The sequence below is a fragment of the Channa argus genome, chromosome 10 (assembly GCF_033026475.1).
Source record: "Channa argus isolate prfri chromosome 10, Channa argus male v1.0, whole genome shotgun sequence".
Taxonomy (NCBI): domain Eukaryota; kingdom Metazoa; phylum Chordata; class Actinopteri; order Anabantiformes; family Channidae; genus Channa; species Channa argus.
The window spans coordinates 2900241-2924464 of record NC_090206.1 but is presented as its reverse complement, the minus strand read 5'-3'; the positions used below and the strand labels follow the sequence as shown (position 1 = coordinate 2924464).

The window sequence follows — 24224 nt, the reverse complement described above, 5'->3', positions numbered from 1 at the left end:
ACTCACTTTATTAGGTACACCTGTACGGATCTGATGCAATCCAATACAGCAGCCCTTTGTTTGAATGCAGATGTAGCCTGATTACTAAAGCATAATGAAAGGTGAACTTGTTTAAAATGTACTGTTTTTGCTTGAAAACACACACTTTTCTAAAAACAAAATATGAATTTGTTTTCTGTCAGTCAAAGAATTGATTATAGTTTATTTCAATTGTCAAAATTTCTACTTTGGAGGAGATTTTTATACTTTTAAAAATCGACGGCACCAGCGCTGACGTCACATAATTGCCTGTGAAGTTTTTGCCTTTGAATATTTTAAGGCTAACTGGCTTTGAAGTTTGTCTGACCAGTATACGAGGAAGCGACATTTCGTTTCAGGCTATTTCAGCTTTTTTTTTTCAGCTTTACTTGGAAAAATCCTTCCAGCGCCGAATCATTCACAGAGCCTTTTCTTTTTGGAAAATGCTTTTTCAACTTCTGTTTAATAACAATCACGCGCAGTTGTAACGATTGACCTGTGGGGGACAGTAGTGCCTCGATAAACACCGTGTCGGAAAAAGTGAACACAGGACGAAGAAGGACGATTCCGGAAAACATGACAAGATGGCGGAATGTGCAGATAGTGACGGTGTTAGACAGGCTTCAAATGTAGGCACAGAACCGACCAAGTTATCTGACCTGCTAGATCGCGGATGGAAGATTTTTGAAGAGGTAGACCGCACAAACGAACCTCTGGCCTCTACTAGTATTCAGGTGAAAGTAAAACGCGGTGTCAATATGTTAGAAGAAGCGTCCAGAATGGTGGCGCAGATCGACCTGTTCAGCCGCAATGAGGAGCTGGAGGAGGTTGCAACGGCCGACCTGAAGTACCTGCTGCTGCCAGCTCTGCTAGGAGCCCTGACCATGAAGCAGACCAGCCGAGACAAACGACTGGACACCGTCCAGACAGCTCGGGCTTACTACATAGACTTCCTGAGGAGAAGTAAAGAATATAGCGTCTCACAGTTTGAGCTGCCAAAGACTGTCAATGAAGACACAAGTCCTGATGACACATCAGAAAATGAAATCCCAAAATCCAAGGTGAGTGTTTCACTCATTGGTTCAGACGCTGCATGGGAGACAGAAAATAGTTTTGAAAGAAAGTGATGAAGTGTTTACAATAAAAACCTTATTTCTGCTCTTTCTTGCACTTGCATCTCATGAAACTTAAACACTTTTCTGATACGACTTTGCTTTGATGTTTTCTCCTTGACTTAGATTCTTGCTGCCTTGTACCTCACTTGTAAGTTGCTTTGGATAAAAGCGTCTCCTAAATGGAAAATGAAGACACAGCAAATGTGTAACAGTCAACATTAGAATGGACTATTATGGAAGATGTCTGTTTAATTTGAATTATTACTTCCACATTTAGCAGACGCTTTTATCCAAAGTGGTAAGGAACAGACACAATCTATAAACTGCCGTTCAGTGTCTTGCCTGAAAGCACTTTTTGTCATGTAACGTTAAAGCTGGATATTGAATTGACCAGTTTTCGTGGTAACACAATTGCTGCTACAAGCGTTGGTTACAAAGGTTTTTATCTTTCCTGTTTGGAGAATTATGATCTATTAAAAAATCACAGGCTTTATGCTTGTCCCTTCAGGGGTCGCCACCGCACGTTCCGCACATTGATTCGGCTTGAAGATTATTTACCCTTCCTCCAGCAACCCTCCCATTCTATTTATTTTTTTTTCCGGTCTCGGGACCGGCACCAAGGCTGCCCTTGGTGGCTGGGTGTGGCCACACCTGGTGCTCTGCCACCAAGCCCCCTGTTAGAATTATTATCTACTAATATGCACTGATGTGCATCACACACTTAATAGAACCTGCTATATCTCCTGAGCCAGTGGATGCCATGCAGGAAAGTTACCAACAACATCACCATCAGTTCCAGGCAGTGCTCATCCAGTGGATGAGTGTGCGCCGCTCTTGCGGTGGCTTACGTCTAGTGAGAACTTGTTACTGTTGTCACGATGTGCGTAAGTGTGACCAGCTGTTTTAACCACTAATGGGCTCCCAGCATATTACACAATAATACAGCATGGTACAAAAGAGTTTTCATGAGCTTAAAATACTTCTCTTATTTCTAAGGGCAAATGAGGAGGGTCCACACACAAATTATTTAAAAGTTGCATTCAAGGTTTCAGCACCCAGCAACTGAACAACAACATCTTTGGCAAAACAAAACATTTTAGGTGCAATTGCCCAGAAACAACAAGTCCCATAATTTAAAAAAATGCCAAATACTGCAAAAATAGTATTTTATTTACAGTATTACTGTTGCACGAGCAATTAACAGATTTTGTGCATAAGCAATTGTTAATGTATGTATGAATGTGAGAATTTCACCACAGGTTTTCTGTCAGTCACCAGGCCTCCTTTTTTATTAGTTCAAATACTTCAAATAAATTCACAGGTCGCTTTACAAGTTTTTTTCCACTGTTTAATTACCAGATGGTGCTTTGTCAGTGCTGATGACTTGTACAGTGTAGTCAGTGTAACAGTCTGAAACACACTGTGTTGACTCAAGGACTAACAGGTAAAACGGCTGCAACCAAAATTTGCAGATGTAGTAAAAGAATTGAACTGGGTAGCAGTTAACAGTTGGGTTTCAGTTGAAATGCTTAACATCACCATGCGAAGATTCACACAGTGACAGCAGTTTTTTTTTTTTAAACATTTAGGTTTGATATCAAAAGATGAACATGAGACAAGAGATCAAAATTTCAGTTTTTATTTCCAAGTATTTACATTGGTATTTGATAGACAATTTAGAATATTTCACTATTTGTTTGAAACCAACCTTTTTTTTTTTTTATGTGAGACTAAAGTATTGGAACAATTTGACTGTCAGGTTTGTTTTGTTGCCCAGGTGTGTCCTATATATGTCCCAACACATGTATGGGGACATATATTCATGCCCCTCTGAGCAGGCCTCAAACCCATGGACAAGACCCCAAATAGCTGCTCTAGTGCATCATAGACCAAGCAGAAAGAACAGAATGAAGGTGCCGTTACATCCAGACAGCAGAACTGGATAAAAGAGTGTGGAGAAGACCAACTAGCTGCCACACAAATATCACCTCCAGATACTCGTTTAAACATGTGCCCTTACCCCAAGGGGGGAGCAAGGGGGGACACCTTTGCTGCCATAAGCCAGGGGGAAGGCTTCCACAATCCAGTGGGGAAGAAGCTGTTTTGACAGACAAACAACTGGTCACACAAATGGACACTCGCAGTGTGGTCCATGAAAACTCAATGTACGCACAGGGCACAAGGTTATGCAGCTATACCTGTCTCATAATAGATGCTGTTTGCTGCTGCTTGTGTTGAAGACCCACTACATAAGGATCCTGATCAAGTTTGTTTGGTCCCATTTTCAGTCAAATTATTTTAATATTGGGTATGTACAGACACCAGACTACATCTGATACGTTTTTTTTCCAATGTTAACAAAAAATTGTAATTTTTTTTTTTATTTGATCAAAAAATAATGGGAAATGTATAATAATAATAATAATAATAATAATAATAATAATAATAATAATAATAATAAAAATAATAATAATAATAATAATAATAAATAATGGGATACAAATGTTTGCACTAATGCAATTGTCGATATTTAACTATAAAAATGTTTACCATTTTTGTTTTTACTTCAGACAATTATGGAGTATTTGTACCAGCTGAAAATGTACTTATTACTATGTTAGGTTTTGGGCTAAGTTTGCATTCCCTAAATGCCCTTTCAGTGGAAGTGGATCCAAATGTAACCCTAAACATAACCTAATAATAATAATAATAATAATAATAATAATACACATTTTTCTAATATACAGGTACTGGTCAAATAATTAGAATATCTTCACAAAGTTGATGTATTTCACTAATTCCATTCAAGAAGTGAAACATGTATAATGTATACATTCATTCCACACAGACTGGAAGTATTATACAAGTCTGTGTGGAATGAATGTATACATTATACATGTTTCACTTCTTGAACGGAATTGGTGAAATACATCAACTTTGTGAAGATATTCTAATTATTTGACCAGCACCTGTAAATGCTCGCTTTATTTTCTTGCAGTGTTGTAGAGTGGAGCATCTTCTTTCACAAACAATCTTAGACGGAGTACACACGCCACCTACAGAGATGCTAATCAACATGTTCCTCGCAGAGTTAATGTTCATTAGTGAAGTTTAAACCACATTGGTCATTTTATTCAGTAAATGCAGCGTCAGCAATGGGTAAACATGAGAGGCTGCTAGATAAACCTTTTGTACACTGAGCTTTGGCCCATGCTGAGTAGTATCAGTGTAGTTTGCATTCACATCTCGCTCTGGTTCCCTCACGTAAAATGTTAGTTGGATTTTTACATTGACTTTTGAGTTATTGCAGAAAAAAGCTAGGTGACACAGAAGTGTGATGATGCTTGCATGTCTTGTTTTAATTTACCCAAAACATATAGACTTTGGGGTGAGGGGACCTGATTTTCAATTGTGGAAAAATGACTATGAAAGATCAATATTAGGGAAAGAATAATGACTGGAAATTGTAATAATTCAAGTGCAAAAGAAACAACTTCTAACCGTAAGTTTATTTGTTTACCTTAGAGCTAATTCTTAACTGTTATGTGTGCTTCTTCCTTCAGTCTGTTCCCGGTGCATCAGACCTGTTTGCCATGGCAGCACAGAGACAATCTAAGATCGAGAGGTACCGTCAAAAGAAGGAGCTTGAAGCCAGACTGTCAGATGTACAGAAAGCTGTGGACAGTGGGCAGGCTGATGATGAAGTGACCAGAGATTTTTACCTCCTGAACATTCGGCGATGGATTACGGTGTCTCTGGAAGAAATTGAGAGCATCGATCAGGAGATGGAAATTCTCAAGAAGATGGATTTTCTTAAACAAAATGAAACTAAACAGCCGCCTCGACCAGGCAGGCCTCCCATGAAGCCCTTCATCCTTACCAAGGATGCTGTACAGGTGAGACCAGACCCAAATAATTAGGAGCCAGGGGTTTATTAAAATAGTCCAATCAGACCTGGCAGGTAGCAGCCATGGTTGTAGCTCAGGCTCTAGTTTCTGTGCTTTTCAGCAGTGTGTGATGGTGTTTGTTTCCTTCACAGGCTAAGGTGTTTGGAGCTGGTTACCCAAGCCTTCCCACCATGACTGTAGATGACTGGTATGAACAGCACAGTAAACATGGAGTCCTGCCTGACCAAGGGATGCCCAGGAGAATTGCCGTGGAGGAAGACTCTGATGAAAAGGAGAGGGAAGAAGAAGAAAAGGAGAGACAGGCTGAAAATGATGATGAGGAGTCGCTGCAGAAAGCCAGAAACTGGGATGACTGGAAAGATGATCATCGCAGAGGTTATGGAAACCGCCAGAACATGGGCTAACTGACTGCAGCACGGTATATTTCTGCATTTCTGCTGAAGTTCAGGAAGTGGATGCTCTTTGCAGTTAACTTTTAAAACTGAGTTAATAAGAAGGAAATGGATAACATAACTGTCCTAACATAACTGCTAAATTGGATGATGCAATATCAACTGTTACATTTGACATTGCCAGTCTTTTGCAGAACAGCAGTTATCTGTGGTGTCATGTTTTCCATTGAGTCTTAATAGAAATCTGCAATTTGGCTAAAATCAGATGAGCTCGGCCATGATGCGAGTGTCTTCGTTGTGTGTATTTCCCTACCCACTGTCACTGGAAAATAAAGAGACTGATGAAAGCACAGTAAGAATAGCTATTCTTTGGCAGGTATAACACGAGGCCAATTCATAATGTCTTTTTGCCCTCTGGCAGTCTAAAAAATATAAGGGTGACAAGAAGGGAATAACGTCTTTGTTGTATTTTGCTAAATAACACGAACAAGTAAAACCAGCCATATGTATAACTGCTTATCATGAACAGGCTTAAATATGTTTAAAATAAACAGTACGGACCTACAGTCCATGAAACCAGCATTCATTTTTCTATTGTGGTACCAAGCTGATTCCATTGGCAGTGCTGACCCTCGATCATTGAGCTTAGTGACAGAAATTACCTCCCATATACCCTCATGGACACAGAATGGATGTTAGGTAAACATTATCAGCATTTACAATACTTTTTTCCAGATCATCTGAAATCACTTTTTTAATGGTAAATGATGCAAATCAAATGTTGAATCTGAAATACTTAAAATGTATTTTAAAATGGCTGCTCAGTAAAAATTATTAGTTTCCCTGTGAGAGGGAGGTTCAACATTGAATGTTTTCATACAGGATGTGTCTTAGAAAAGTCACCTGGTCTCTGTGGTCACAGTTGAGGTACAGTGAATTTTGCTTGACACTTCTCTTGAAGAGATGGAAGCTAACTAGAAACCTCCCACACACCTACATCGTGCGTTGTTGAATCAGCAGGAAGAGTTAAAAGTTAAATTATTCTATGTAAACAATGTTTTTTAAAATAATACTTATTATGGTAATTCAATAACCACTGTTGGTAAAGGTCAAGCCAAAGCAATCCCTAAGGAAGATACAATAAAGTACCAAATACCAAATTTCATATATTTGGGCATTGAACATAAAATATAGCCAGGTTTTACTACTCATAACTACTCCTCCATACAAAGGGTTAAATTGGAAAAAGCTCTAGAGGAGCCAGTTTTGATAGTATGGTTGAATGTACAGTATGAAGTTGCAACGTACATCCAGATCTAAAATTAATAAAGTGTGGAAAAATAAAAAACATACGCATTTATAACCCAGATGGGATAATAAGGAAGGTCATAACAGTTCCAACCTGAAGAGGGCAGCAACATGCTTCCTCTCCGTACACTCAACTTAGTCAACGAGGAAGAAGGAAACCAACCAGCAGCTGGACAGCAGTGGAGAATCAGAGCCGTGTCCTCTTGATGACAGTAGGTGTAAGCTAACTGTGTGGAATTGTCCTCAACGAGGATACCGATTGTCCCTGTAGTCTGTGAGGTAAAGTTAACCTTAGTGTAACTGTCTCTGTCTACTCTGTGTGTGTCTCACTCCCCCTCCGCCCGTTGTGTGGAAGCGTCAGTAATGAATGAACACAGCTAACTTAGCTAACTGAACACTAGCTAACGTTAGAAGTTGAACTTTGGACAACAGGTAAATGTCGTTGGATGTGTGTGTGTGTGTGTGTGTGTGTGTGCTGTGTTGGTTTTCATATTCCTACACACCTGGCTGAAATATGTGGAGAATAGAAGTGTGTGAAAGTTCCGGTTTTGAATAGTATATTATAGTTTTATGACTGATTTTCTTTCAGGTGTTTGCTGTTAAGGTTATTTCAGATGTTCAGATGTTACTTAGCTAATGCTATATAATGTGAGCAGTCGTATTATTATATTTTTGTTGAGTTTGAATGCCGTCACAAACTCAAGCCGTGCTGTTAGTTTGACAGTTTAACTTTGGATAATCGGACATTTGACTAGATTATTTCTGTGTTATTACGGTGGAAACCGTCTGACAGCTGTTAAATACAGGCTAAAGCTTAACTGATGCTGCCCGTGGGATATTTTTGCCCCATGCATTGAACGAACGGTGGGGTGGAAACCGTGACAGTTAACAGGTACATAGACGAGATGAATTTAGGGACCGTCTCTCAAGTGCTTGTAGCGTAGTTAACTTGGCTCATCGGGTTTATTTATCGGGTTAACTTTGTGTTTATCTGACTCCATGTTTATCTTTTTCAACTTCTTCCTCATATTAACAGTGGCTGCACAATTGACCCAGATATGCATAATAATACACACCTCTTCTCTAGCTTTTATCTTATAGTCATGTATTTAGGCTTATAAATATATATATTATTTCATTTTAATGATTTAATATTGGGCAGGGTGAGTGGAGTGATTAGCACTGGTTCCTCACAGTAAGAAGGTCTCATTTCAAATAAAGGTCGGCTGGCGAAAGCTTTTCTATGTGAAGTTTGCACGTTCTTGTGTGTTTTCTCCAGTTACTCTGGTTTCATCTCACGGTCCGAAGTGCAAAAACATTTTGGCAGCCTGGTGCTTAAGCCACAAAAAAAAAGCCCAGCTATCAGAGAGGTATTTAAAAAAAAAAAAGAAAAGAATAACGAGTTACCAAAGCAGGAACTTCTGAAATAACTTCAATTACTGTCAAGGTGCAAGGATGAACTTCCCGCAACACTTGTAGATTATTGAACAAGAAAGAATTCCAGGTGTTTGCTCATTAGCCATATTCTGACAAAATAGATTTTGTTGAAGCATGAAGGGGGAGGTTTTAACTGCTACCTGGTCAGGCACAGCTTATTTCATGTTGTATTCAAGGCGGCTTAGCTTCATGGTCTGAGTAGAACATACAAAAGAGTAGTCTGTGTGCAAGCAGTAGAGTTAATGAATTTTAAATTGTCAACCAGTCATGAAATGCATGGCAAATGTTATAGAGCTGTGTAGGTGATATTCTGCACATGGGGGTTAATAATGTCACTTTATGGATCTTGTTTAATTTAAGCAGTGTGCCAACTATCTTTTGGCACCACCTTTTGACATCACCCTATAGAGTATGAGACCAGATAAAAAATTATCGTATCAAGTAACAGAAGGAGAAAGCCTCCATTCTCACAGAGATACGGAAAACATGGCTGCTTAGAGCAACAGTGCTGAGAAGCAGTACCGTGTTGAGTGGCAAGTAAAAGAGCCAAAAGGAAGAAAACGTGCCACAGATTTAATCAAATAGTAGACATAGTGCAGAATCTTAAATATTTCCTGTTCAGTTTCCAAGTCAGAGCTTCAAATGTTTTTAAATCCTCCCATTTGTAACAGCTTATCTATGTAGTGTCAGACTGTTTGACCTCACTCCACGAGCGTCAATAAACTCTTGTGATAATGCTGGAGAAAGTATTTCCAGTTTGTGACGTGCACGTGTGTGTGTCTCTGTATAGATGCTTGATGCTGGTCCATGGGTGTGAGCAGATTAGATAAATTTTACAGAAGGCTGCTTCTCACCAAACTCTTCATTGGGGGGTGGGGGAAGCCCGAAGACCTTAAGAGGTATGGAAACGGAGTACACAACAAAATACAACTAGAAGGGATCCTGTTAGCATAGATACAGCTAAATATCACCAGTGTGGCAAAGAATTGGTCACAATATAAAGGACACATTATCCATGTTTACAGCAGTTTTAGAAAGTAATTGGACCCTTTCAACTTTGCAAATTTAGTTATGTTGTAGAAGTAATTTGAAATGGATTAAAAATGTCATGTTTCTGATGTCAAGCCAGTTAACTCTGCAATCAGTGATGAAACTGAAGTATCTGTAGTGATGTTGAACTTGTGTGTTCTCTTTGTTGTGTGTTTTGCAGAATCTTTGAGTTTCGTAAGGTCATTGGAAATAGAGAAAAGTGCAAGTCGCTGGTGTCTGAGCACTATCCAGTTTACATTACCAAGGTACTCTGTGTGTTCCCTCTCCATGGCTCCTCACTGTTCATGACTTCGTTGTATTGTCACAGACTCATAGTTGTTTGTTTGTGTCCAGACAGAGGATCACACTGACTGTCAGATCCACGATGGCTACTTTATATCTCCTCTGGAGCACTTGGTTTCTGGAATCCTGCCACCAGAGGCCATCAAAGCTAGGTACATACCATAACATGTACTTATCTACGGTGTCACAGAACCTGATATGAGCACTTTTACTTACTTGTAAAAAAAACTGAACCTGTAACAGTTACTAAAATACACATTAACATTAAAAGCCATTAAAAGTAGCATGATGATGGGCCTAATGCTAATTTATTGACAGTAAGTATTGTTAAAATAAGTTTATTGACAATTAATGAATGATCAGTAAGAACATAAATCTACTGTCTGTGTATTGAGTTTCACATAGTGACCACTATGTTGCAGTTATGTGGTTTTCAATTGAGTCCTCACTTTATGTGTCTCATTTCAGGTTCCAGTTTATAGTTCCTAAGAGGTGGAAGAAGAACAGACCAGTATGTATCCACTTGGCTGGGACTGGAGACCATGTACGGCTCTTAATATTTTACCTCAATAGAACTCATCCCCAGGCAGCTTCCACTAAGCAGAAAATGCTATTCACTCGATCCCTTTTCTCTGTTTTTCCTCCTAAACATTTATTCATTTTGTTTTGCGTGTGTGTAGTTTTTCTGGCGTCGGCGGACATTGATGGCCAGGCCCATGATCAAAGAGGCAGGAATGGCTTCACTGCTCCTAGAGAATCCTTATTATATCCTTTTGTTGCATTTCTTATTATTCTTGTTTTGAACACTCCAATGAAACAGTGTTGTACTTCCATCAAAATTATTTTAAGTGACATTTTTTTCATTTGAAGTAGTACACACAGAACTGACTTCCATCCTCTGATATTATCTTTGTATTTCGTTACCTGTTGCCTTTCATTAATTAACATCTATTTATTCCTTGACTCACATTACATGGCTATCGTAAACCCAAAGACCAACTGTAAGTTAACTTCCCTTCTCGCTAAAGCGACTTGTTTTGTTTTAGTTTAAGGTAGAATTAAATAAAGATACGACTCTAGGTTTTTAAACTGAAAGGTAATTGCAGATACAGAAAATACCCAAGTTTAGAATTCCTTGGATGTTTGGTTTATATTTAATGGCAACAGATACAATTACAAGAAAAAGCAGTGACATAGTCTGAACTTTCTTGGTATTCTGCATAAATTGGTCATGAAATATGATCTGATCTTCACCAAACTCACAAATATTAACAAACACAATACGTCTAAGCTCATAAAATACTAACAAGCATGATCTTTGATGTCTTTATTGAACGCACCCATTAAACATATGAAGTGATGGCAGAAAAAGAGAGCGCAACACTAGGGTTCTGATTTCACTAAATATCAACCGGAGTCAGGAGTTAAGGAAGAATTATACTAATATCAGGATACATGTAAATAGAGATGCAGAGAAGGGAATCATTTGCATATAGCTCAGAAGTCTTACAGAGTAATCTCAAATAGACAATATGTCCAACATATTGTCTAATACAATTCAATTCTACTTTATTTATATAGCATCAATTCACAACAAAGTCATCTCAAAGCACTTTACAGAATAAAGTCCAGATTATAAAGATGTATAGAGAGAACCCAACTATTCCCCCTTGAACAAGAACTAGGCAACAGTGGAGAGGAAAAACTCCCTTTAACAGAAGTAACCTCCAGCAGAACCAGGCTCAGGGTGGAAAAGTGGAAAGTGAAGAGAGAAAAGAAAAGAACAACAAAACATCGAGCAGGTTGGTAGGACCAGTAGCTGTGCACTGGAAAACACTCAGCTCAAAAGTCGGGGACAGAGAGAGGGAAACAGAGAAGGACAAAGACAACTACGGAAGAAAACACATAGAGTTAACATCATACAGTGGTGACAATTGCGGGGTGAGAGGAGAGGGAGAAGAGGAGGAAAGGAGCTCAGTGCATTGGGGGGGGTCCCCCAGCAGTCTAAGCCTATAGCAGCATAACTATAACTAAGTATAAGCTTTATCAAACAGGAAGGTTTTAAGCCTAGACTTAAAAGTAGAGAGGGTGTCTGCTTCCCGAATCTGAACTGGGAGCTGGTTCCACAGGAGAGGAGCTTGATAGCTAAAGGCTCTGCAGAAGGCTGTTCTAGAGATTTGTCTTATATGTGAGGTAAAAGACAAATCCTGGTCAAAAATAACTCCAAGGTTCCTTGCAGTAGTACTGGAGCTCAGACTTATGCCATCTAGAGTAACGATATGGTTGGACATCATATTTAATTTTAATGTCATTCATTTTAGTCATAGAGACAATTTGTTACTGTGTCAAATCTTCATAGAAGTGGACACCCAGGCAAGATCAATCCAAAAGCACATTGCAGAATGCTCAATAAGGTAAAAAAAAAAAATCCTAGAGTAAAGATTTGAATGATTAATTGAAGTTGGTTAATATCTCTGTTGATAAGTTAACCATAGACAAATAATTGAACAGGCAGTATCCATGGCCAGAAACCACGGAGGAAGCCATTACTCTCCAAAGAAAACACTGCAGCATGGCTGAAGTTTGTTGAAGTGAAACTCCGCAAAACTACTGGGAAAATGTCTTGTTAACTGATAAATCAAAGATTGAATAGTTTGGGAAGAACACACAGCACTACACATGGCATTAAAAGAGGGCAGCGTACCAAGAAGAAAAGAGAGAGCTGCCTCAGGAGCTGGACCACTTGCCGATGGCAGGACGGGAAAACAAATTCCCAAGTTTATCAAAGCTTTCTACAGGATAATGTTAGCATGGCTGTCTGCAAGCTGAAGTTCAAAAGAAGCTGGGTGATGCAGCAGGGCAATGACCCTAAACACTGAGTTATATCTACTACAGAATAGCTATAGAGACAAAATCCACAATTTGTTGTGGGCCAGGCAGAGACCAGATCTCAAAACATTGGAGATGCTGTGCCATGACTTCAAGCAAATTATTCACACTCGAGGTCCTAAGAATATGGGTGAGCTGAAGCAGATCTGTAGAGAAGAACAGTTCAAAATTCCTCTTGGATATTTTGCGATTCTAATCTACAGATACACTTGTTTGAGAATATTGCTGCCAACAGTGGTTCAACTGATTATTAAAATACTGTTGTCATAACTTTTTCCGCCATTGCTTTGCATGTTTAAATGCTGTGTTTAGTAAAGACATGAAAGATCATTACAGTTTTACCATCTTAGAAATATTGTTTTTCTAACTTTGGTAGAATTCAGGCCACTCTTCATGACCAAATTGGAAGTGCCATTACTTTTTAAAGGTGTAGCAATTAACTAACTAATTAAATTAAATTAGCAATTAATTGCTAACTGGTTTATCAGTTAATATTTGCAAAACAGTCTTCAAAATATGTCTTTACTTTTTCCATACTCAGTGCTACAAATTCATGTTAGTTGAAGTGTAGTGAGATTAGATGGGAGAATAAAAAATGTAAATCCTTAATGTGGATAAAAGGATTTGGGGATTTAAATCTGTGTAATGTAAACAAATGTTATTTTTGACTATAGACGCTCCAGTTTAAAGAATGTGTCCGACTTGTTTGTGATGGGAGGGGCTTTGATCCTGGAGTCCACTGTGCTTCTCCGTTGGCTGGAGAGAGAAGGATACTGGCCATTGGGAATCACTGGCATCTCCATGGGAGGATATGTGAGTCGCCAAAACACCATTGACGCCTTATTTGAAGTTTGAAACAAAATATGTTACATGCAGGCTTGTATACAAGCAAGTACCACTTATTCCAATCTAAAACCAAGTCCTAACCAATTATCAGATTTCATACAGTCCTTTTTTGTCTTTGTTCAGATGGCGTCCTTGGCAGTGACTAACTGGCCGAAGCCCATCCCTCTGATTCCCTGTTTGTCCTGGTCCACTGCCTCCAGTGTCTTCACTACGGTAACGCACTTTTCCCTTTAATAAATGCACCTACTGTACCAGAGCCCAGTACCACGACTTGCCTGAGCAATGTACTTTTAATAAACACCAAAGTTTTTAGTTCTCCAGAGATGAGCCAAATATACTGGCATCACATTAACTAGCAATGTGTTTGTTTGTTTTTAACTGTGTGTAAGAAAAGATGTAAATGTTTTTTTTGTGTATGTGTTTGAGAGAGAGACAGAAATGATCAGATCAAATGTTGACTAGGATTCAATATTCCTATTAATCATATGACCAAAGGGATAAACCACCCCTCTCATATGGATAAATTACTTCTGATCAGGGCCGTTCTCTTCCATTTTTATATTAATTGTACTCTTAATGGGGCGACTTCAGCCAAATTTCAAATTGGCCTTAGTTTTGGGCGCAAATGTACATAAACGATTATAAACTCCCCTATATCCTGTCGAACAAGGAGAAGAGGGAAATGGGTTCGTCGGCAGAGAGAGAAGAGGGAAGCTAAGATGTAGGACTTATTATAGGGACTGTGAATGTTGGGACTATGACAGGGAAGGCTAGAGTACTAGCAGAGTATTTGTACAGGTTGGTGAGACAGAGATAGAGATGGGAAGGATGTGCAGCAGGTTAGTGTGATTAAAGATAAGGATGGAAATGTATTGACAGGTGCCAGGAGTGTGATGGAAAGACTGAAGGAGTACTTTGAAGAGTTGATGAATGAGGAAAATGAAAGGGAACGAAGAGTAGAAGAGGTGACTGGTGTGGAGCAGGAAGTAGCAAAGATTAGAAAGAGTGAAGTGAGGAGGACGTTGAAGAGGATGAAGAGTGGAAAGGCAGTTGGTCCTGATGACAAACCTGTGGAGGTATGGAAGTGTCTAGGAGAGGTGGCAGTACTGGTCCACTGCCTCCAGTGGAGAGAGGTGGAGGTCTGCTCTGGAAAACAGAGGAATGAAGCTTAGCCGCAGCAAGACAGAATACATGTGTGTCAATGAGAGGGACCCAGGGGGAACAGTGAGGTTACAGGGAGCAGAGGTGAAGAAGGTGCAGGACTTTAAGTACTTAGGGTCAACGGTTCAGAGCAACGGAGAGTGTGGAAAAGAGGTGAAGAGGCGAGTGCAGGCAGGTTGGAACAGGTGGAGAAAAGTGTCAGGTGTGTTGTGTGATAAAAGAGTATCAGCGAGAATGAAAGGAAAGGTGTTCAAGATGGTGGTGAGACCAGAGATGTTGTTCGGCTTAGAGACAGTGCCACTGAAGAAAAGACAGAAGGCAGAACTGGAGGTAGCAGAGCTTAAGACGTTGAGGTTCTCTTTGGGAGTGACGAGGATGGACAGGATCAGGATTGAGGAAATCAGAGGGACAGCTCATGTTAGATGTTAAGGAGATAAAGTCAGAGAGGCCAGATTGAGGTGGTTTGGACATGTTCAGAGGAGAAACTGTGAATATCAGTAGAAGGATGCTGAGGTTGGAGCTGCCAGGCAGGAGGTCTAGAGGAAGAGCAAAGAGGAGATTTATGGATGTAGTGAGAGAGGACATGAAGTTAGTTGGTGTGAGTGAAGAGGATGCAGAGGACAGAGTTAGATGGAGGCACATGGGGCGACTGTGGTGCAGGAAGGTAGAGCGGTTGTCCACCAATCTCACAGTTGTTGGTTCAATCCCCAGCAATCCCCGGCGTTGAAGTGTCCTTGAGCAAGACACTGAACCCCAACTTAGTTGCTCCCAGTGAGTGTTGGCCAGCTGCATAGCAGCTCCCCCATCGGTGTATGAGTGTGTGTGTGTGATTGTGAGTGTGAATGGGTAAATAAGAAGCAGTGTAAAGCGCTTTGAGTGCCAATAGGTAGAAAAGCGCTATATAAGTGCAGACCATTTACATGATTCGCTGTTGTGACCCCTGAAAGGGAACAGCTGAAAAGAAAAGAAGATATTAAATATATATCTCCAATTCTCTCCTCCAGATGACACCTGGAGGAGTTTTTCATCATTAGGTGTTCAGATGATGTCATCTGAACTAGCTCTGAAAAAGCAGGTTGACCATGATTACAAACTCCATAGTGTAAGCAACAAGATAACATAATCTGAAATGAAGGTTCTTCCAAGTCGTTATCTGGAGGCAGTTTGCAGCTAGAAGTAGAGAGATATTTTAATATAGGGAAGTCAGTGGTTAGTTTTATTGCATTTATGTACAGGTACTATCCAAACAAGAATCATAAGTAGTTAGTTCAAAATCAGTGAAGGCATCCTTTAAAAAGATTATTAATGGAATTTGTTTTGGATGTATGTAAAGAATACAGCTTTAAACTTCTACCGGGTTTTTCCTCTGTGTGTGTGTGTGTGTGTGTGTGTGTGTGTGTGTGTAGGGGGTGCTGAGTAAAGCAGTGAACTGGACAGAGCTGGAGAAGCAGTATGCCATTAACTCAGTGTATGAAGAGGAGATCATTAACATGTTGGAGTACTGTGGGGTATGTTACCCATCAACCATCAGAATGGAGCAGTACAATTGGCTGTAAGGTTAAACTATTAATTTAAGTTAAATTTTAAGAATTTATTCCTGTTAGGCTGATTCCTTCAAGATGAGCCCAGAACTCGTCAAGAATGTAGACTCTATAGAGCATCTCCTGGGTCTCTCTGGTGGGCAAGCAGAGGCTGGACGAGGTCTGCTGATTGGTGGAGGACCTGAAGGGGACAGAGCTGGAGACAGAATGGACCATTTATTATCATCATCAGTGAACAGCTATGGGACAAGCTTGGACACCCCAAAAAAGTAAAAATAAATAAGGTTACTGTGAATAGAAGCTTGGAGTTTTATTAAACATCACTGACACAATTGTAAAATTTTTCTTTGCTCTTATATGTATATGTTGTATTGTCTGGCTTGATCTACATAATGTATTATTGCTTGTCAGTAATGACGCCTGTTATCTACCAGACTGCCAACTTTGGATCAATAACATAACTTTAACTGATTAGTTGTAGTTTTCAGGATCCTGCTGACAATTTTGACAGTTCTTTTGTTTTCTTTTCTTCGTAGCCTTGACGGAGACAACAACACACTGCGTGGGAAAAAGACAGATTCACCTAGATGCTGTCGGCCATCATTACATAGAGAGTCAATAAGCTTCATGAAAGGAGTAATGGATGAATGTACACACATGGCTAACTTCTCTGGTAAGTTCAAGGCAATATTCTCCTTGTCGCTAGAGTAAAAGGCTGCCACCACCATGCTTTACCATAGGGACTGACAGGTAATGAGCAGTGATCACTAGACATTAGATCAGAGAATCTTATTCCTCAACCTGTGAATGTGCTTTAAATGCCACTCTACCTTAAAGACCACATTAAAGAAGAGTTACTGAATCCTTTGTCCGTCTTTCATGTTCTCCCTTCTCTGCAGAGAACTTCTGACCATCTTAGAGTGACCATTAGGTTCTTGGTCACCTCCCTGATCTTAGTTGTTCTTGTCTGATTACTTTTGTCCCTTCAGAAATACACTTGTCCTAATCCGTACCTTACTGTAAAATGTTATTGTGGAGGTCTACTGAGGGTTTTTTGGGGACTTTATGTTTTGTTTTATTTTTGTGTCATGTGTTCAGTGTAAATTATGGGATCTTATACACACAGGTCTAAATCTGTCTAAATAATGTCCGATCAGTTTAATTTGCTACAGGGTGACACCACTCAAGTTCTACTCATCTCAAGAAACATCTCAAAAAAAGGATGCTCCTCAAAATTTGGAGCCATGGCAAAGGGTCTTAATACTTTCATAAAAGAGACATTTTAGATTTTAAATGGACCTTGAAAATGTTTCACTTTGTCATTATGGGATATTGTGTGTAGTTTGGAAATTTGCAAATGTTTCCTTTTAATATAAAATGTACAATACAAATGCTCAGCTGTAGGGAAATGAATTCTTTACCTCATAAAGCAACAGTAGATTAAGTTTATGTTTATTACACAAAGGGCATCATTAAGCCAATCATTCTTGTATGTGGCAGGCTTTATATCTACAGGGCATGTATTTACCCTAGTTCCATAGTCAAATTCATTCTTATTTTGTTTACATTTTGTGGGGGATGTTTATGCCCTTATTAGACAAACCAATAGGGAGCGGAGACGGTGCATCACAGAGAGGGTATTAGATGCAGAAAAGATTCTACAGTTTTGTAAGATTTGGCTAAACTATCCAGCTATCAGGCCGCTCCAATAAAAGTCATTTTAATTTAAACAATAAGAGTGGGAAATAAATTCAATTTCTGTTTGTTTGTTTTATTTTGATTAAACTGTATATTTTAAATAGTGCAACAAATGAAAGTTGCCTACACAGATTTGTTGGAGCAGAGCTTAAAATAATTGTATTACAGTGATATTTCAAAATTGTTCCTGTCATTACCATCAGATGTCGTTAATTTTGAAATCAGTCATTTAGCCTATTTAAATAGGAGAGAAGTCGTTTTTCTGCTGCTTGATATGACAGAATGACTTTTGAATGTTATCCACGTAAGTGCTAATGAATATTATATATCCTGATGGCAGCATGTATTTACAGATACATGGCCTCTTTTCTTCCCTCTGTCCTAGTTCCTGTAGACACCAACCTCATCATCGTGGTCCAGGCCAAAGAGGATGCATACATTCCTCGTACAGGAGTCCTGAGTTTGCAGGAGATCTGGCCTGGATGTGAAGTCAGATATCTGAATGGAGGACACATAAGTGCATATCTGTTTAAACAGAATGTCTTCAGGTAAACCACCGACTTAAGAAAGAGCAAAATGTGTGTGGTGTCGGGTTTCGCAGCTAGCGAATGTGTGCAGCAACAGGAGACACCACCAGACATTTAACATAATTGTTGTAGGACAGGTGCCAAACAGTAAAAAAAAAAAATGTGCTGTATATATGCTCTCTACCAGCTGCTTCACACTCCGCTACAGAAACCAGCTGTGTCACAGCTGTTGATGTCCCACAACTGCAGTTATTTTTGCCCATAATAATTTCTACGTCATGCCACCCTTTGTTGTGATATTGCTTGTAGTATATTAATGTATATCTCTTGTGCATTTTATTTCCAGACAGGCCATATATGATGCATTTGACAGATTCTGCCTGAAATATCCCAACCTGCACTAGCTGTGACGAGCTGAACTCCGTTCCTCCCTGCAGCAGCAATAGGACCAGCAGCTGGACTTTGGAAGCAGCTTTGCGTATCTGTAGGCGTAAGGCCCCAGCATGAAGTATGGCTAATATCTTTTTCACTGAGGCACCATGTGTCTGAGATTCATCAATCCTCAGATAAAGACTACCTGAGTCTAATTCTTCCCATGTCCTACTTCTGTGTAGGTACTGGCGTGTGCCTTGGTTTTTCCAAACTACTAACACTTTTGCAGTATCAAAACTATTGAGATAGATTCATGCCAGTATTTTATTTTTAACGGAACACTCAGCCCTCTAGTTTCATTTTAGTACAATAGCGGTAAAGAACAATAACCCTGTGTTTTTCACTGGTCCACAGTTAGTGTGGCTGTGTTAAAAATGTGTTACCCTGCTCTCTCTCTCACACACACACACACACTGATACAAACAATGCACCTGTATGACACTGATATCATATGAGAAAAATATTCACTCACTGATAATGGGAAGAAAGTACAAGGTATAATACTGTAATATTGCTAAAGATTGTTGTCAGATAGTAGAGCCTGGTTTATATATTAGCAGGTCCATTCACCTCATTCAAGACAAAGATAAGTGCCTGCTTTTTTTTAAGTAACCATATTCTACAGAGCTTCCGGTTATAGTTTTATACTGGGGTTCTACTGAAATAGTTTTAGATGATAGAATAGATGATTTAAAATTCCAATATTTATGATGGGCCTTAATGCGGTATTTCTTCTTAAAATCTTTTTGAAAAGTTTTGTTGTAGCTCTTGTCTCTCTCACCTCGTGTCCAGTCTGTTCTTATTGGCCAGCTTAAGGGAGCCTGGCAGTGGACCGAGCAATGCGACGAGTCGTGGAAGTAAAACAAAAGTGGGTGTGTCGACCCAAAATAGAGGCTTGTTTATGTACTGACGACCTTCGTACTGTCAGCAACCTTTTGGGAGGGTCCAGAGAAAGTTTCTAGGGCTGATGGAAAGTCAGGCAACAGAGAGGACAGGCAGAAACCTTTTGTGTGTGTGTGTGTGTGTGTGTGTGTGAGATTTCTTCTGAATGCACTGAGCTCACATTTTGGAACTTTGGCATTGTTTAGTACAGACACCTATTATCACAATAGTTAAGTTACAACTAATGATATGAAAAAGGCCTAATCTGATCTCTTGACTCTACATTAACCATGAAGTTGGTCAGAATATGTCATTAGTAAATGTAAAAAAACAAAAAACTATAACAACAACGAAAAAGTTATCAAATGTCTTTGTTTATTATTTTTTTTAGTACACTGATCATCCACAACATTTCTGCTGGTGGTCTTATTAATGTCATGGAGGACAAGGGGTCAGCATGGCCACTCTGAGCTGTCTGCAGCTACACAGCCCCATATACAACAAAATGTGATACACATGTGACAGAAGTTCACAAATAGTTGAGTAAAAGTGCAAAATATTGGCCTAAAGAAATCTCCACAAACAGACACCACTTTAAATCTTTTACTCAAGTAAAAGTACCAAGCAGATTAACAAACTTTTACAGTAGTACAAAAGTAAAAGTACTCCACTAAGCAAACAGTGTATTTTAGACAATACTGAATAATTATGGCAAAACATGTACAGTAATTAATAAACAATAAGGGTCAAAGATCACTGTTGGTAAAGGTTGAGCTGATTCTAACCACTTTATATGCTGACAGGTGGTTAACTGATGAATATTTTTATAAAAACCATATCATATGTTTATAATAAAACCATCGGGTGGTAATAATGTTGTGGCTAATTGGTGTAAATTGTTATCAGATTATTATATGCTTAATATTGACATTTGCACTTCCTACATCGATCAAGCTCTGGATCACAGGAAACGAATTAAATTATTTATCCAAAATATGATAAACTCAGTTGAAGTTCTGTGAATATCCTGTAAATTGATTCCATCTCTGACATCTGCACGTTATAAAAACTTACCAGAAATTTGGTGTTTTGTCGCCTCTTGTTGGAAGTGGACCTCTCACTTTGCGTGTTGATTTGACATTAAGAATGTAGTGTGATCAGTCTGTTAGTGTGTTTAAGAAAGCTGTTTAAATACTGGACAGTACAACTAAATATTGAAGAGAAGTGGGTCCACTTTATTTTGGTGGATTGGTACATCTTTAGTAGACAGCTGTTCTTATTGTATTAGTCACAACCTGGTGTCATGGAAAGTTATCATCTTTGATGTTCTCACCATGAAAGCTATGGCAGACGGACTGTTGTCTCCAGCAAACAGCTACGTGCTACTGCTACAAACAAAGTTGATGAAACAGCACCAGTCTTTTGAAATTGTGGTGAATCAGCTCTAGCTTTTCATTCCTTGCACACGGGAGCATCACAAAAGAGGACATAATGCTTTGGGGATGCAGGAACGCTAACGTCTGGCTTAATGGGTTTTATCTGATACATATTGCATTTTAAGATATTTTAACCAAGTTTATGAAATGCTGTACATAGAATTCTAATATTGTTACAGATCCTTTATTCACATAAGTTAAATGACCAGTGTATGAAACTTGTGATAAGAAAAAACATGAACATGTCTGAAAAACAAAGAATTATTTAAAACTGATCTGCCTGTGCTGAGACCAGCTGCAGCTCATTCAATTATCAAATGATCAGTGACAATGTTATTACTTTTTTCTTAAATGTCATAAAATGACTTTCACCATAGCAAATAGTCAGTGTTGTTCACATACATACCACAGTCCCTGGGTCTTCTCACCATTAAAATTTTAGACTTAAATACAATCAGTATTCTCCTCCCTTCAATCGTGAAATATAATAGATCAGTAAAGTAGCCAACTAATAATTATTGTACCCTTTCAATACATTTTAAATTAAATAGCAAGAAGAAATTCAAATTGCTATCAAACATTGCTTGTCTTCGTACCATTTGCTGTATGTACCACTTAGTAAATCTTGTGTTTCTTGCTATATCAATTATTTTCGAAATAATTCCTTCCTGTTGTAAAATGTGTGAGCAGGGAGTCACCTACAATAAATAAAGCTCAGAAGCAGAACAACAGTGTCTCTGGTCAGACGCAATGATGGCAGACCAGACACAGAGTTTTTATACGGTGTATTTTAAACACTGCTTGTGATTAAAGCTTTTTCTAGAAATGTATTTCAAAACGTATTTTAATGAAGAGAGGGCTATTGAAGCCTCCTGTGATCCAGACTCATTGAACCGCACTGGCAGCAATGCAGAGACACTTGCTTCAAAAAGACAATAGACTGGAAAAAGAGAATTTTATTTATTAAACACATGTGATCATGTGATGACTCAGTGGCAGCTGCTGTGAAAACAGACATGATGTGGCCAGAAAAGCCACGTGTGTATCATTAGAGCTGCATGTGGTGTAACACTGCTACTCAGTTCACCGTACTGCAGCTAAGAAATCCCACTGTGGCCTTAAAAACATTTTGTCAATAAATTGCAATGATTAGAGACACCTCAGACTACAAACAAGGTAAACTCTTTCTATTATGACTTTTAAGTTATGGCAGTTTCATATCTGTAAAACTTTCCCAGAGTCTAGAGAAGTGAGTTGTATTTGTATGACTGGCGATCGGAAGCTCTTACGTTATCAGGAACAACACAAATGTGCATGTATAATAAGCTGCAAACCTCGAAGCAGGAAATAATTTTTGATTATCTACTAGACAAGCGTTTTTAATTTAAATAACTTTGCATCATCTATGAGTGCTGTACCTACCTTCATTGATGTTGAGTCTGCATATTGATCAAAACATGTAAACATCAAATCTTTGTGACACATTTTTATATATTTTACAGTTTATGTAATTTTCCTGTCCAGGCAGCAGTTACCACACAGTATGAAAGTCTCACTTTTAATTTGTGTAATCAGCATAGAAGGTTAGTATTGTAAAGCTGGAAAGACAAAATTTACTTTACACTGATATGAAAGTTAAGCACTAAATCGCCTCGTATTTACAGTGAATCTCACTCAAGCAAGTTTACTTTAACTGACCTGTGAAACCTCCTAGGGATCATCTGGTTAATAAAAACAAAATGTAGGAGATTTACCTGTCCCAAGACCACAAAGGGGCTCTACAAAGCTACCTGGAACAGCTAGAAAAACAAATGAAATTCTAAAACACAGTATATTGGAATAGAAAAAATATGGCCTTGATGGAACACGTCATTGATTTAAAGTAAAATCAGCTAAAACATGAAAGATCCTTTTAGAACCTGCTGATAACATTTGCCAATGGAAACTATCCTACAGAACATTTTCACACAAGTAATCCGTCAGTTTTTTGATGACCATTTCTTTATCAACTACTGTCATCTAGTTTACTGTGCCATGTTCTGTTTGCATAATGTGGTATTTGTACCAGTGACACAACAAACCTTTGTCCTCACCATGATGTTTGTCACAACAATTTTAACAAAAAGTATGTTGTTAACTCTACATTTGTACACTTTGTGACCTCTAATGGTTTAGAAAGCTTCTGCTTGTTAGACCAAATATTTTCTCAGAGTTTTCAGTGGATTTTATAATTCTAACTACAAGATGGTGCTACAGACCCAGCAAATACTGTTACTTCTGAATAAAAAGATGAGTAAGGTCACACTGGTATGTCTCGTTCTTCTGTGCCACTGAATTCCATTGTTGGTTATGAACGACTAAAACACATCAGTGAGACGCACTGTTTCTTCATCATGCTGAACAGACATTGTGCTTTATTTTATTCTCAATTCCACAGTCACCACACTGCTGCTGCAAATGATAACTAGAGCTCCAAATGTGGATCAAAATGGTCTCCAACAAATGCACTTGTTCCTGTTGTTTTATATGAAACTGTTTAGGGGCCTTTTAAAAGAAATGAAACATATGAGTGAGTGGAAGTTTAATGTCTTCAGCAGGAACAGTGGACTTAATGCTGAAAGCCACAGACAGTTTTATGGACCTGAGCATAGATGATTTGTGCACGGACTTAGTGGCTTTTGACTTACAGTCTCATCAAAGTAAATGTTCAGATTTATTTTGTACAACATTTTACAGCTTAGCTAAATTACACAAAATGACTAAAATACAAACAACATAAAACTACTAAAAGTTTGGCAGACAAACAGAATGACCCAAAAAATACATCAGAAACTTTAAAACCCAGTTATGTTTTGCACATTTACTTGGGTTGTTAATATTTATTGTACATTGAATAAATGTTTTTTTTTTTTTCTTTTCAATATACACTTTAACACATAATGAAAGATGTTATGTGATGTTTAAATCTGGGCTGGGCCTCCCAAGGACAGTCACATATTGGTCCTGCACACACTCAATTGTTGTCTCAGGTTTGCTGGATGACTAACTAGAATCCTGGTGGCTACTATGCAGTCACTGTGTTTCTGGGAAACCTCAAAGCTTCAGTTTTAGATATATCTCAAGATACACATGGATGCGAAAAACAGGATGCACCTGACCTCAATTTGAAGCAAGTGCCCCGAATCCTTTTGTAAAAGGTAGATTCTTATTTTTGATTTTAGTGTGTGTGGTTAAATTAAAAGAAATCTTCACTTTGTCATTATGGTTTACTGGGTGTAGACTGTTTGGGGGGAAATGGCAAT

The 24224-nt window shown here is 38.7% G+C and overlaps 2 protein-coding genes across 3 annotated transcripts; both read left to right on the top strand.

Moving 5' to 3' along the window:
* Positions 1-562: 562 nt before the first annotated feature.
* Positions 563-6013, top strand: igbp1 (immunoglobulin (CD79A) binding protein 1). The gene is made up of 3 exons (XM_067518374.1): positions 563-1079; positions 4697-5029; positions 5173-6013. Exons 1-3 carry the CDS (start codon positions 603-605, stop codon positions 5443-5445), a joined length of 1083 nt encoding a protein of 360 aa, XP_067374475.1. The 5' UTR covers positions 563-602; the 3' UTR covers positions 5446-6013.
* Positions 6014-6865: 852 nt separating this feature from the next.
* Positions 6866-23224, top strand: abhd18 (abhydrolase domain containing 18). 2 transcript variants are annotated; one of them, XM_067519327.1, is made up of 14 exons: positions 6866-7020; positions 8969-9077; positions 9389-9473; positions 9562-9662; positions 9979-10054; positions 10191-10277; positions 10486-10511; positions 13074-13212; positions 13369-13458; positions 15813-15914; positions 16011-16216; positions 16484-16620; positions 18031-18193; positions 18519-23224. In XM_067519327.1, exons 2-14 carry the CDS (start codon positions 8986-8988, stop codon positions 18574-18576), a joined length of 1362 nt encoding a protein of 453 aa, XP_067375428.1. In that variant the 5' UTR covers positions 6866-7020; positions 8969-8985; the 3' UTR covers positions 18577-23224. The 2 variants fall into 2 exon arrangements, with proteins under 2 accessions (XP_067375428.1, XP_067375429.1); XM_067519328.1 differs by having other exon boundaries at positions 6888-6953.
* Positions 23225-24224: the final 1000 nt, after the last annotated feature.

Excerpts from the sequence above, each read along its gene's own strand:
- igbp1 (XM_067518374.1), top strand. The coding sequence starts at position 603 with ATGGCGGAATGTGCAGATAGTGACGGTGTTAGACAGGCTTCAAATGTA. Across the intron at positions 1,080-4,696 it reads ATGAAATCCCAAAATCCAAG|TCTGTTCCCGGTGCATCAGA; the intron begins GTGAGTGTTTCA and ends TTCTTCCTTCAG. Across the intron at positions 5,030-5,172 it reads TTACCAAGGATGCTGTACAG|GCTAAGGTGTTTGGAGCTGG; the intron begins GTGAGACCAGAC and ends TTTCCTTCACAG.
- abhd18 (XM_067519327.1), top strand. The coding sequence starts at position 8,986 with ATGGGTGTGAGCAGATTAGATAAATTTTACAGAAGGCTGCTTCTCACC. Across the intron at positions 16,621-18,030 it reads ACACATGGCTAACTTCTCTG|TTCCTGTAGACACCAACCTC; the intron begins GTAAGTTCAAGG and ends CCTCTGTCCTAG. Across the intron at positions 18,194-18,518 it reads TTTAAACAGAATGTCTTCAG|ACAGGCCATATATGATGCAT; the intron begins GTAAACCACCGA and ends TTTTATTTCCAG.